Source organism: Geospiza fortis, unplaced genomic scaffold (assembly GCF_000277835.1).
Source record: "Geospiza fortis unplaced genomic scaffold, GeoFor_1.0 scaffold318, whole genome shotgun sequence".
Taxonomy (NCBI): domain Eukaryota; kingdom Metazoa; phylum Chordata; class Aves; order Passeriformes; family Thraupidae; genus Geospiza; species Geospiza fortis.
The window spans coordinates 3,060,484-3,074,763 of NW_005054371.1; the positions used below are offsets into that span (position 1 = coordinate 3,060,484).

General features: G+C 38.5%; 1 protein-coding gene across 4 annotated transcripts in view; it reads left to right on the plus strand.

The window, feature by feature from the left end:
• U2SURP (U2 snRNP associated SURP domain containing) overlaps window positions 1-14,280 on the plus strand; it is a 43,040-nt gene that overhangs the window by 26,731 nt on the left and 2,029 nt on the right. For 3 of the 4 annotated variants that reach the window (XM_031060016.1, XM_031060017.1, XM_031060018.1), the window contains 8 exons: window positions 873-995; window positions 1,900-2,056; window positions 2,390-2,485; window positions 3,088-3,154; window positions 4,124-4,286; window positions 10,236-10,346; window positions 12,765-12,883; window positions 14,214-14,260. In XM_031060016.1, the coding sequence (XP_030915876.1) occupies window positions 873-995; window positions 1,900-2,056; window positions 2,390-2,485; window positions 3,088-3,154; window positions 4,124-4,286; window positions 10,236-10,346; window positions 12,765-12,883; window positions 14,214-14,260 (883 nt within the window). Of the gene's footprint in view, window positions 1-872; window positions 996-1,899; window positions 2,057-2,389; window positions 2,486-3,087; window positions 3,155-4,123; window positions 4,287-10,235; window positions 10,347-12,764; window positions 12,884-14,213; window positions 14,275-14,280 lie in introns of all 4 variants that reach the window. The other variant, XM_031060019.1, reaches the window with a different exon arrangement.

The window sequence follows — 14,280 nt, forward strand, 5'->3', positions numbered from 1 at the left end:
AGAGGCAGATTTCTTTAATACATCTATATCTTCAGTTACATTTAGTGTGTCGAACTGAAACACATCTTTTCAAATATGCTTTTTAAAAAGGAAAATGATAAAATTATTTGCTTTGGAAGGGACTTTAAAGATCTGCTGTTCCAACCCCTTGCCATGGGCAGGAATACCTTTCACTGAACCAGGTTGCTCAGAACTCCATCCAGCCTGGCCTTGAACACTTCAAGGTAGCCACAGCTTCTCTGGGCAACCTGTGCCATTGCCACAGCACCTTCACACTGAATAATTTCGTGATAATAGCTAATCTAAGCCAACCCTCTTTCTGTTTAAAGCCATTCCCCCCTTTTCTTGTCACTACTTATCCTTGTAAGAAATCCTTCTCCAGGTGTCTTTTAGCCCCTTTGGGTGCTGGGAGGGGCTCTAAGGTCTCCCCAGAGCCTTCTCTTCTCCAGGCTGAATAAAATGAAAGTAGGAACACAAAGTTCAATAATATGTATAAACCAGTGCTAATTTTAGTTATTTTATTTTACAAACAGATATTTTTCTCTTAGATTTGGTGGAGGCACCTGCTTTGAACATTGGGGCAAAATGAAATTTACTGTCAGGATAGAACTGGCAGCAGCCAAGATGGATAATGTAACAGGGATTTAAAGGCAAAATGAAACCCAAGTGAGATTACTTAAAATGTAGTTCCTATATATGTATTTTTTGTAAAATCACTAGTCTTCCCCAGCATGGTATCATTGCAATATACTTCAGTATGGAACTACTTAAGAATAGTTGCCTACAGTAGTAGTTCTCTGTGGTCTTTTTCCCATCACATAAAATTTCTCAATACAAATGTTTTAGCATTTATTTTTTCCTCTTGCTTCTAGCAACGGGTGATGACATGCTTCCGAGCATGGGAAGACTGGGCAATCTATCCAGAGCCATTTCTGATCAAACTACAGAATATTTTCTTGGGACTTGTAAATATCATGGAAGATAAAGAAACAGAGGTGAGTGACCTCAGGAGTGATGCCTGCAGATGGCAGGGAATAAATGTGTTAATATAAAATAGAGCTGGCAAGGATTCTTTTGCTCTCTCTTTTAGGATGAATAAGTACTTTTTCTTTCTTCCAAGTCCTTGCTCCTAAATAGAGGTGTAACATATTTTCAGAAGCAAATACTGTTTATTCTGTTCATGTGTTTCTTGCTTGTGGATTAGGTGCTGTGGTGGAGTTACATTGTGAAAGTGTTTCAGAGCAAAGACTAGTACAGAATGACAGGTATTTTCCTTGTGCTGGAAATACTCTGTAATACCTGTCTTTGAATTCTGAGTGGAGTTTCAGGCATTGTCACTGTACACAAAGATGCCTTTCAGAGCAGTGGGAAGGGCACCCGCAGTATAATTTAACAAATTTCTTGGAGTGGAAAAGCAGGGTGAACACGCACGTGAAGGACAGTGCTTGTACCTAACAAGTTAGAATACACAGCTGTATTTATAATTTGTGTGTTCCTTAAATTGGTTTTCCTGCTAAATAATCTGTTAGTGTCAGTTGTTCATTTTACTGGTCTTGGGGAAACTTTCATAACAAAGAAGTATGATTTGTCTAATTGACTGATTTTGAGCTGAACCTCAACTTAATAGCTCTTCTTTTGAATATAGGTACTGGAAAGCTTACAGTACATTGTGGACAAATTAAAGTTCTTGCCTAAAATTTTTTAAAGGAAGATATTGTTGTGTTATTTCCTCTGCAATAAGCAACTATACTGCTTAGCAAAAATTGTTGAAGTAGATATTTTGGAGGTTTTGCTATTTATAAAAGTGCTTCTTTAAAAATAAATTACTTGATAATTGGAGAAGTGAAGAAAAGCAATATAGATTTGTGCTTGAAATAATGACATATTATTTGCTTTCAGGAAGTACCAGATGATCTTGATGGTGCTCCCATTGAGGAAGAGCTCGATGGTGCTCCACTAGAAGATGTGGATGGAATTCCTATTGATGCTGCTCCTATTGATGATCTGGATGGAGTCCCAATTAAATCTCTGGATGATGATCTTGATGGAGTTCCTTGTATGAAATGTTTCAACTTTCAGATTGATTCTTCAGTCTTGGATCTTTTCTTCCTGTGTAGTTTTTAGAAATACAGCCTAGAATTGATCTGGCATATAGCTTTGTAAAATGTTGGTTAATTTCAGTATGCTCTACTGTCTTTAGATAGTAATTGCTCCAGAAACACAGGAGGTGTTTTCTGATGTAACCCAGCAGGATCTAAACCCTGGTTTCTTTACTTTGCAAATACTAAGATTGTATAATCCATTTCATTGTTTAATTCTGATTGTTATCTTAGTGCTTTTTGGTTTCACCTTCTGAGAAGCTCTTTTTCTGTGTCTCTTTCTCCACCAGTGGATACAGCTGAAGACTCAAAAAAGAATGAGCCTATATTTAAAGTTGCCCCTTCAAAGTGGGAAGCAGTGGATGAATCGGAACTGGAAGCTCAAGGTTAGTTCTGAAAGTATCTTTACTGAAGTAAACTGAAAGCATAATGTCACTTATGTAATGATTATTTTCAGCTGATCTGTATTAAAATGCTAATAGGATTCATGCTGTAACATAGTAGGATTTTCTCTTATAACTTGTTCACTGAATTTTTAACCAAAAAGGAAAATGGTGTGTTCTGTTATGGTTATTCTGCTTCAATAACTGATCAACCTTTAAAAGTAATTTCCAGTTTATTAAGAATAAGTACTGAAAACAAACAACAAAAATGTGAGCATGTGGTTGGCAGTCTTTTTAAATCTTGGTTTGAAAGATAATGTTTTACAAACTGACAAATATTTCTCTACTTTTGAAGGATTTACTAAGTATGATATGCAGTGTGAGTGAATAGCTCTGTGAATCATAAATATTCTGATAATGGTGTGGTTGAATATTTCTGTGAAATAAGTGTATTATGTGCTAGATGCTGGTAAATTTTACAACACTGTAATTCTTATTATATGCTATATACTATGTATATCTTATTATAATTATATGACAAATACTAATTTTCAGATTAGGTAGTAGCTTTTTTGTTGTTAAAATTATCCTACTGTCTCTTCTAGCTGTTACTACTTCTAAGTGGGAGCTTTTTGACCAACATGAAGAATCTGAGGAGGAGGAAATTCAAAAGTAAATACTTTTTCATTCTAATGAAAACATACTTATTTTATGTATCTAAGGTTGAGTGTCTTTGGAACTCTTTATAAGATATATATGTTATTTTCTACATAAGTAGAACAAAAATGAAATTTTGAAAGTAGGAAAATAAGAAAATGGAGAAAACTCAGGATTTTAGTGCAGCATGCTTTCAGCCCCCATGATTTTTTTCTAACATGATAGATTGCATCTTTTGGTAGAGTTGCTAACTATAATCTTTGCACTTATGCTGATTTGAGAATTCAGCATCAAATAACAACAGCTAAGGTAATAGTATGGAAATCTTGCTGTCAGGTACATATGAATGAGTCTAAACCTCTTCCTTCTGCTGCTGAGAGGAGCACGGTGAGTCATGTTCTCAGGTGTTTCACCGCATGCTGATAGGCCCCGTGCCAGCAGAAGGTGGTTTTGAGTTGTCTTTTACTTTGCTCTTCAGGCAGCTCAGAGGGTCTGTCTGCTGTAAATATTTCCTGCATTGCATGGAGTCCTGCAGCACTCTAGTGGCCAGCCTGGGAATATAATTTTGAGTATCTCTCAGGTTTATCTCCCAAAAGCGAAAGGAGTAAATATTGTTCTTCTGTTAAACTTGATATCCCTGAAGAGCACCATTACAGCACTTGGAGCTTCTGCTGAGGGAGTGGGTTTCCTTTTGTAGCTGAGAGAGATATGTATTTGATGACTGTAAATTTCACAAGTTCTTCTGCACTCTGTTTCTATGAAAAGTGTAAATTGTGTGAATCATAAAAACCAACAGTTCAATTAAATGAGAAAGATATGTCTCACAGATGGAGACTAATTTGTAGCTGCAGACTTACATAATTCAGCTTAACAGATTTCAAAACTAGTAACTAATCCTAGAAACTAAGTAAGAGAAATAGTACATTTCATATATACTTAAGAGATCTGTGACATCTTAGTTAATTCTGTATGTTTTCTGTAAAGTCAAGAAGAAGAAAGTGAAGATGAAGAAGACACACAGAGTTCTAAGTCAGAAGAACAACACATGTATTCCAACCCTATTAAAGAGGAAATGCCTGACTCTAAGTCATCAGTCAAATACTCAGAAATGAGTGAAGAAAAGCGTGCCAAACTCCGAGAGATAGAGGTGAGCATGGGGTATTTTGTGCCACCCTTTTGTACCTTTCCAGTCCTCAGCCCACCCTGAGTAATTATAGTCCTGTTATATGGTGGGTTTTGTTGTAGTCCAGTATATTTTTGTAAAGGTTTGTTTGTTCACACCCTTACCTTGCCTGGTTTTGATGTTTAAAATAATGGAGGAAAAAATGAAAAATAGGGTCAGGGCATATTGCCTGCTGAGAATGACTATTATTTTGCAGTGTTCTGTTTAGTACCACTGTAGATTTAGATCACTTGGATGCCCTTACACTTTGCTGCTCTTGGAAAACTAACTTTTGGGATTAACTTTTGGATGTGGCCTTAGTCCTCTACCTTTCTTGTTTTTTCTGTTTCTTGCCTTGAAGTATCTGTATTTTATTGCATTTAAAAGTGTCTCTTCCCACTGTCTCAGCCATCAAACAAAGAATACAAAGATACAGCCAACCCATGTAGTTATGAGTTGGAGGTATTTTAATTGCAGCCCTGTGTGCAGTTCATAGGGCTCCCTGGTCCTTCTCTCCTTTCTCCAAGCACAGATGTTAGTGTAGCTGTTCAGCTTAATCAGCAGAGGTTGTTATGGCTTTGTTCTGGCTTCTGAGCTTGTGCTTGACTGAGAAGGTAACTAGAACTGGAATTTACCATGAGCTTTGTGTAGCAGTGAAGCCTTTCTGGCATACACTGCCATGTAAAATCAGGTTTAAAATTGTACATGACTTCCTGGCTTGTATTCAGTATTCAGACCCAGGGGTACATTGAACACCAGAATTGTTGTAGCTTCTGTTCAGTGCATTAAAATGATATTAAGAAGTTGCTAAATGCTTATTGCAGTTGTAGCATCTCCAAATGACCGGTTATAACCTGGGTAATGTTTGGAAGGTGGAATTGTGGCTGCCTACCTGTTTGTGCTATATACTGTGCTAGTTAGCTAAAAGCAGACATTAGCAAAGCACCATAATATTGTTCTGAAATGTTCAGCCAATAATATTTTAGAATGTCACAAATGTTGTTTCTCTTAAATATACCTCCTTTTAACTATTCAGATTTTATTGACATTAATAGACTCTCACTAAGCATTTAGAAATCTCTTGCTTTGCACAGCAGTTTGATAGTTCCTGATATACAGCCATATTAAGGGAATAAATTCTGAATGTGAGAAGCTGAATGGGATTTATGTCTGACCTGACTCATGGTGGCAGTATCTTTGTAGAAAATACATGATGTTAGACTAATGAAAGTACAAGTGAAACTAATTTTCACGTTGCTGTAATATTGATTGTAGCAGTTATGAAAAGAGCTCCTTTCAGACTGAGTATCTGTTTTACAGACATTATCTTGGCAGTTGTGGAGGCAGATTAGGTAGTGATTTGCTTTAACCATTGTCAGTTTTACACTGCACAAGTGTTTTTAAGTTCTTTCAGCAGTATATTCTGTCAGTAAAAGTTTTAGGTGGCAAATGCTTGAGTTTTTCAAGTGCGTGCTTGCATTTTATTCTTTTCAGTAAGTAAATTACCGTTTTGGTTTCAGACTCTTGGAATTGCCTGAAGAGGAGAAAAATTTTTTTGGTTTTGAGAACATTTCAAACACTATATAGGAGTATTTAAAATTTTCCTCAAGTTTGTCATTGACAGGAAAGTACTCCCTGTACTACTTCAAAGCATTTACAGTCATGGTTTTTTCTTTGTATGTACCCAATCCCTGCCAAAACCCACATCCATTACTAAATTTGAGGAAAGGAGCTGAGGAAAAAAACAACCAATTACCAGCTTTTCCAATTATGCCATCTAATATGCATTGTAAAAAGTGTTGTGTAAAATATTTGGCAAAAAAATTGGTGAAGTTTAATTGTCCAGCTGCACAGTCAACACAGTGACTGCCAGGGAAGCTAAAAAACATTTTTCCATGCATTTTTTGGAAATTCATTAATAAAGCAACAATTGTTTCTCTTGGCACAGTTAGTAAATTAAGCTCGTTAGCTGGAAGGAGAAAGTGAAGTAAGAAACAAACTTTGGCCTCAGCCATTAGATTGGTGCCATCAGAAGATGCAAGTTAGTAACCTTTTGTTTGCTTCCCTCCTGCCCCTGTTAATCCTTCTATTTCCTGAACTTAGTAGGAGCAGGACCTTTCCTATAACACTGAAGAACAGTGATTTTTTAACTGTTTTTTAAGTGTGGAAAGACTGGCACTTTACTGTATATTATAACTCAAATTTCAGAGTGGTCTTTATGGCGCTTTGTGTCTTTCTTCCTCCCTGAGACATGTACAAAAAGGTGTATTCCTCTTTGTAATGAGACCTTAGTGCTATGAACTGGTAAAAAAAACGGGAATTTTATTATTTAAATTGTTCAATAAGCATGTTCCCTTAGAGTGTAGATAAACTCACAGACAAGATGAAGCAACATAGTCCTCTTTGGACCTTTATCTAGGGTATCTCGCTTCTGCCTCCACCTTGCTGCACAAATTTTGATAATCCTACTCCAAACAAAAATGCACAGCACAGGCTTCATCTGCAGCAGGAGGCAGGCTCATCACAAATTCAGACATATTGCTTCCAAAAGGGTTAAACAGGATTTTAGTCCTTTTTAGTCGCTGGCTTTACTCACCTCTGTGTTGGCCACCTGAAAGCAGAGTTTGACTGAGGGAGGAGGCTGGTGGTGTGGAGGGTTCCTGCTGCGCCTTTCTGCTGACACCCCCAGCTGCAGGGGGGACAGAGTTGGATCCTGTTACACCAACCTGTGGCTGTGCTCTGCCAGTGCCTCCCTGTCCCCTGCACAGATACTGACACCAAACACCCCCTGCCCCCTCAATTGGTATTGAAAGTCCAATTCATTTTTCTACCCAGAGCCAAAGAGATTTTCCTGCCTGTCACAAAGGATAGGTGCTTACCTTTGTCAAGAAGCTCCATACAGTTTCCATTATTTCTTTCTCTGGATTATGATGCTTAGTGTGCAAGAATACTCAACTTTTGAGTATTTGTTTGTCAGGTCACAGGAGCTATCTGGAATCATCACTACAACAAAATATAACCCTTTGGTTTTTGCAGTCTGTGGAGGTCTCTGTAGCTGGCTCATTTAAGGCTACTGCAAAATGGCATAAAGATACCCTGTTAAGTATCCTATTAAGCCTTATTGTGGCTTAATAATAACAACAGATGAGACAAATTGGCTTTTGCTTAACCAATAGTTTTGCTATTTATAGCAGTTTTTTCTTGAAGGTGATGACTACTCAGAAGATTCTGGTCTGTTTTAAATCTTTGACTCTATTTCTGTTTTACATGAAGCCAAAAGCGAGGAAATGCTTAGCTCCAAGACACATGGCAACCTGGGAGTGTGATGGAGCAGGCTAGATGGCTCTGTGGCAGAAGAGATTCTTTACATGAGTATGTCAGTATGTCTGTCATCTGTTGTTGATAATATTGTAGCTGCAGAAATGCTACTACTTGTAGACTTGCTGGAAAAATCAAACTTTCAGAGAAATATTTTGCTCTGCTTCTGGGGAAAGGAATAACAGTTCTTTACTAGTTTGTATGTATAACAAGGCAAACAAACAACAACAGCAGCAAAAACATACAAAACCAGAAACCCAGTAACAGCCTTCTCTTGGCTGTCAGGCACGTTCCCCTCATGATCCTGCCATAGCTGGAGGTTGGGGAGGTTTTGAGTGAGTTGTTAGCACAGTGCAGCCTTTCCTGTTTTTCTCTCTTTTCAAGGCACCTGCTAATGACCACCTTCAGCCCCCACTCTACCCTCAGTTTCTGGAGGAGCTGCACGCAAATAATTCCTCTTGCCATTTTAAACTTCCTGCCAGCAGTGGGTTGTATGCTGTGCATGTCAGCATGTTTTTTTGCATCCATTTAGCTTATTAACAGGTGAAGCCTGTTGTTTGGATTCCTGGTTTATTTTCATCTCAGGTTACTTTGGGCTAGAGATTTAGGCTTCTTTGCTTTCAAAATATGATTAAACAGAGACTGTAACAGCTTTGTGACTAAAAATGTAGAGAAACACATCTTATGAGGATGGAGGGGTTTTGTGGACTTCTGTTGGTTTTGGTTTTTAGTTTGGTTTTGTTTTGTTTTTTAAACAATATGGGTTATTTAGTTGGGAAAACAGAGTTAAAATCTTATGGGCATATTCATGCCATGAGAGCCCAAGAGGCTGGCTGGATCAGCTAAACCTCCCCTGCACTCCTCCTCTCTGGTACTGAAGGTGCTGAGCAGCTGCAGACCTTGGAGTTTATGTGGTGGTAGGAAATGCTATCCTGATTCCTTAGCAGAACAGGGGAGTACACAGTGACACTGACTGTATGGTTCCAAAAGGTATTTCTGCCTTTGAAACTCTGCTTTTAAAGTGGGGAAAGAAAAACATGCCTTTACAGAAGATGGTATGTGACAGATGATGGTGACAGTTTTCCATTGGCTGAATTGTCAGAAAAAATGCTCAACTGCAGGTAGAGCAGGCTCTGTAACACTTGACAGAAGTTTACTGTGGTATGAGATAACAGTCCTTTTTTAAAACGTTATTTTATTTCTTTTTCCCCCAAAGCAAGTTGTTCATTATATTTGAGACTAAAATGAAAAATGTGGTGTTGGTGTAAGCTCTGTAACTGAAGGGATAGGGGATCTTGTTCAAAATAGTGTTATCCTTGCTTGGGTTTTATGTTTCTTAACACAGTCATGATTAGTTTGTGATACCTTTCCTTTCTGTCAGTAATTGGAAGGGCTGATTAGATCCAGTCTGCTGAATTTTTGGGAAGGAGGAAAAAACCTGTGGAGTTTGATTTTGTGACTACTTCATATTAGGGAATCGAGGACCTGGAGAATAAGAATCCTTTCAGTTAATCAAAATGGACACAGTTGCAAAGTCTTTTCCTTTGTGTGTTTTCAGTGTGGAAGAATGAAATATTTTTAAAGAAAAAACAACTTTGTGTGTTTGCTAAAAATAAAAGCTCAAACACTGAAAAAATCTACTCATATATAGAATGTCAGTGTTGGAACAGGATGTGCAGGAGAGTCAGAGCATGAACATTTGGAGGAGGGCTGACAAATACAACCTGAATTATTCCCTCCTTCTCCAGAAAAGAGACATCTTCTCCTCCAAAAAAACCTGAATGATTGTTTGTATAAGGACTTGTCACTAGGAAGAAAGAATTGACAAATGATACGAGATGTGAGTGAAGTTTCACGACGTGAATCAACTTGGAGAAGGTTTTAGTTCGTGTAGACCAAAAAAAAAAAACCCCAAACAAAACCAAAACAACCCACCAAAAAAAAAAGCCCACATGGAGAAATTCTGACATTTGCTTAACTTTGTGACTCTGTCAGGGATACTGCAGCAAATTTAGTATTACATTTAGCAGCACTTGGGAACTGAATTAGTTTGCTGAGCTTGTTAGCACATGAAAAAGTATTATGTTAGTAAAATTCAGTTCTTTCAAATCAGGCACTCTGTGCAAACAACCCTGAAGAGGATGTGCATTGTTTTATGTCCTAATTATGTCAGTCATTTGATTTTAACATTCAGGGTTAAATGGAAAAAAAGGCTGTTTCCAAAGGAAACTTTGAAGTAGACAAGAGAAGTTGAAAGAATATATTGACACCTGCAGTAAATTGTTTCATTTTGAAAGAAAAAAAAACAGATAATGACTCAAGAAATACAAGGGTGCAATGTACTAATGATGGGAACAGAATTTAGTAGAGTAACAGAAAAAAATTCCCTCTATTTTTAGTTCTCACCATGTCTGTAAACAACTGCAGGTGCCTGCAGATGAGTGTGTGGTTTTGTTACTTTTATCCAGTTTAAATAAATTTCATATCTCTGTGCACAAGCTTGTATAGAAGGAAGGAAGAATACAGATTTCATGTAATGGAAATTTCATTTTCAGTCACCTGCCTAACTGGATAATAATAAGTCAAATAATCTAATGATCAGTATTATTTTCACAGCTTAAGGTGATGAAGTTTCAGGATGAGTTAGAGTCTGGGAAAAGACCCAAGAAGCCAGGCCAGAGTTTTCAGGAACAGGTTGAACACTATAGAGACAAGCTGCTTCAGAGGGTAAGAACTGTTCTTTGTGTTTGCCTGATTCTGTGATAGGCTTCTATTGAGTTTATTGAATGTAAGGTGGCTGTAAACATAACAACACATGGTCCTTGTTAAAATACTGCTGTAATGTCAGTCTGCATGTCTAAGTCCCAGTGCTTTCTGCAGAATCCATACAATCTCCTTTTTCAATCCAAGTCCTGTCATGTTTTCCACTGCACAGCTGGGTACCATGGCCTGTACAGAATCCTGAGAGACCCCTCCTGCATCTACTGCAGGAAGCAAACTGTTAGTGTGGGAAAGGAAAGGGACAGCTCTCAACTAAAGATGCTCATCAGACTTCTCATTTTGCTTTTAGTAATTGATCTGTTGCACTAAAGGCTTCCCAAGGAAGGGAGAAAATAGTTTGAAGCAGTGTATCTGTTTCTGATTCTCCAGTGTCCAAGCTTCCTGAATAATTCCAGCTCATCCATTCACCCAAATGTGACTAATTCTGTACCATGACCATTTTTAGGAGACCTCTCTGGACTATGAAGTCAGTGATTTTAAAAGTTAACATCTTATATGTGATATGATGTGATGTCAAACCTTTTGAAACAAACACAACCTCTTTGGACATTGCATGTAGTGAGGGAGGATAAATGACAGTTGCTTTTGTCATCTGGTTTACAGCCTGACAGATCAGTGATGGAATTAGGTACCCATGCAGTTCCTTGGACGTTAAATACAAATGAGCAGTTTCTACCAGGGGTTTTTCTGTCACTTGTTATTTGCATTATTTGGTGCTCAGTATCTGACTAATTCACGGTACCTTGAAGAAAAAGAGTTTTAAAAATTAGGTAAACTGATCCCTGAAGGAGATGCACACACTGGAGGTTGATGTTAAGATTTTATAAGACTTTTATAATTTTCTTTCTAAATGTAATTGTATTGTAAAACTTTCTACTTTCTTGGCGGAAGTGTAAGTAAGTTTTCTTACTTTTCTGTAAAATTACTTGTACACTAAGCACAGAATGCTTAGCGAGACAGTAGCTTAAACAAACAGACATTGATAATAACAGTCCTGATAAAATTATAGATGCCTTGCGTTGAATTAGTTCAACCAGCTCACAATATTTTTGATTTTTATTAATTATCTCATTTACTCTCAAGAGAGAAAGAAATATTTATAACCATCATTTAAAACAATAGTAACTCTTGTTGTTAAGGGAATAACTTCATCTTTTGCTTTAATGCCATAATAAAGTTAGTTTTTGTAACAGTAATGTAATACTGATCCTGATTGCATTTCCCATGAACTTGGTGGCTGGTTGTTCTTTTTTATCAAACTTATAATAAGCTTTCCAAGAGTAATTTCCCAGCAGCATTGTATATTGTTTAGAGACTAGAAACTTAGAGCTATTCAAAATACTATTTATTCTTATTTATCAAGATGAAATACATAGTTATGCTGTCAAATAAACCTGACACATCTTGAGAGTGCAGTGATTTTAGAGATACCTAACAGCAGTTTGTAAGAATAGGTGTAAGGATAAGGACACTTGCAGGTTTTATTGCTAAGCCTTCCCAGTAAAAAGAACTTGAGAGTAGATGAGGTTTAATGTCCTGGTATTTCCTGCACTTAGGTTACCTCCCCTCCTTCTACTGTTTTTATTTTTTTTCCTTTTTTTTTTCCCACCATCCCTCCATTGAGCTAAATCATCCCTTCTTTATCTTCTTTATGGAGTAAGCCGGGAATATCTGTTTATTTTTTGCCATGGAATTGATTTTTTTAATGAATGATCAGTACTAAAAACCACGGTGTCTGATGTCTGTGTTCAGACTTGCAGATGAGCTTTGTTTTTGTGTAGTTAATTTTTTATTTGACAGACAGACTCAGTGTGCTCAGGATATATATTTTCTCTCACAAAGGTCCTGTTGATACCTAGAAATGGACTTTAGTTGTTGGTTTTTGACAGAGTAGATGTTACTGCAGAATCTTGTTTGTATTTTTGTTTTGTGTTAAGATAACTTCTAGTTAGGAGTGTATATCAGTTTTCAGTATGGATTAATATGGATGACTGCACATGTTTAAAGTAGAAAGAGGTTCCTGGGATTCTTACATGTTTAATTTAGTTTAGAAAATGTATTACAGCTGTAAGATTTCCCTGATATTTGTAATACTGAAGACTGTTCATTTCCAGTTAGATACTCGGATTTTCTCACCCAGGCTGATACTCCTCCTGTTTTGGTTAGTTTGTGTTACAGTGAATGTTTGTGCTGTGTCCCAAGCAGGAGGAGAGGCCTGAAGAGCTGGGAGGGTGTGACCATTAGTTCAGATCATGGGCTGTGTTCCATCAGTGCTCACTGCTTTTATGCTGTTTGTCATTAGCTTGATTGCCTCTAATAATTACTCACACCTTATCTGAAATCATGATGCTTCTAATAATCTAGGAAAAAGAAAAAGAGATGGAAAGAGAACGGGACAGAGACAAAAAGGACAAGGAAAAGTCTGAGACCAGGTCCAAAGATAAGAAGGAAAAAGAGGAATGTACACCAACACGAAAAGAGAGGTATGGCTCTCCTTGGGCTGAAGTGGATGGGAGGAAAATCCTCACAGTATCTTTGCAGGCAGTGGCAGCCTTGAAATTACCCTGTGTCATACATCTGATTTTAAAAGAAAAACACAGAACCATCCAACAAAACAAAAAACCGAACAAAACCCATGCTTTGGCTATTAAAACATGCTCCAAAATGTTAAAGGAATTGTAATTTTTGGCAATTGACAATCGACAAGTGGGGTCCCTTTGAACAGAGCTGCCCTTTGGCTCATTTATGCCCTGGCTGAAATGATTACCAGTTGAAGATGGGATTAAGTGTCTTGTGGCAGTGAATTGAGTTGCCTGCAGTGCCTCAGTCAGAGAACTGTCCCAAGGACGGGCCACAGATGACAGGCAGTGCTTTCAGTGGTACTCCTTCCTGCACAGATGATAGGCAGTGCTTTCAGTGGTACTCCTGCACAGATGACAGGCAGTGCTTTCAGTGGTACTCCTGCACAGATGACAGGCAGTGCTTTCACTGGTACTCCTGCACAGATGACAGGCAGTGCTTTCACTGGTACTCCTGCACAGATGACAGGCAGTGCTTTCACTGGTACTCCTTCCTGCACAGATGACAGGCAGTGCTTTCACTGGTACTCCTTCCTGCACAGATGACAGGCAGTGCTTTCACTGGTACTCCTTCCTGCACAGATGACAGGCAGTGCTTTCACTGGTACTCCTTCCTGCACAGATGACAGGCAGTGCTTTCAGTGGTACTCCTTCCTGTACAGATGACAGGCAGTTTTTTCACTGGTACTCCTGCACAGATGACAGGCAGTGCTTTCAGTGGTACTCCTGCACAGATGACAGGCAGTGCTTTCACTGGTACTCCTGCACAGATGACAGGCAGTGCTTTCACTGGTACTCCTGCACAGATGACAGGCAGTGCTTTCACTGGTACTCCTGCACAGATGACAGGCAGTGCTTTCACTGGTACTCCTCTCCCTGTGCAGATCCTGAGCAGCTGGGCTTGGGGCAGCTGATGGGACACTGATCTTCTGATGCTCGCGTAGCCAAACTGTGATGTGGTTCTAAGTGTAGCTATGGTAAAAGGCCTTGCTTTTCTGGGAGCTATGACAGAATGTGTTTACCATTCCACCATCATTGTTACCAAATGTCTCACAGCCCTTAATTTTTATTCAAGCAGAGAAAATCTGTTGCACACGTTACACTTGATTTTTTGTTTTAATAATAAAAAGCCTACAATACCCTAATTACTTAGAAGTAACTGACATGCCACTGACTAAAGCACATGCCTGCAGAGGGGCAGATGTTCTGACCGTGTGTTTTCCCTGCCGTGCAGGAAGAGGCGGCACAGCGCCTCCCCCAGCCCGTCCCGCAGCAGCGGCAGGCCGCCCGCCCACGCCCCC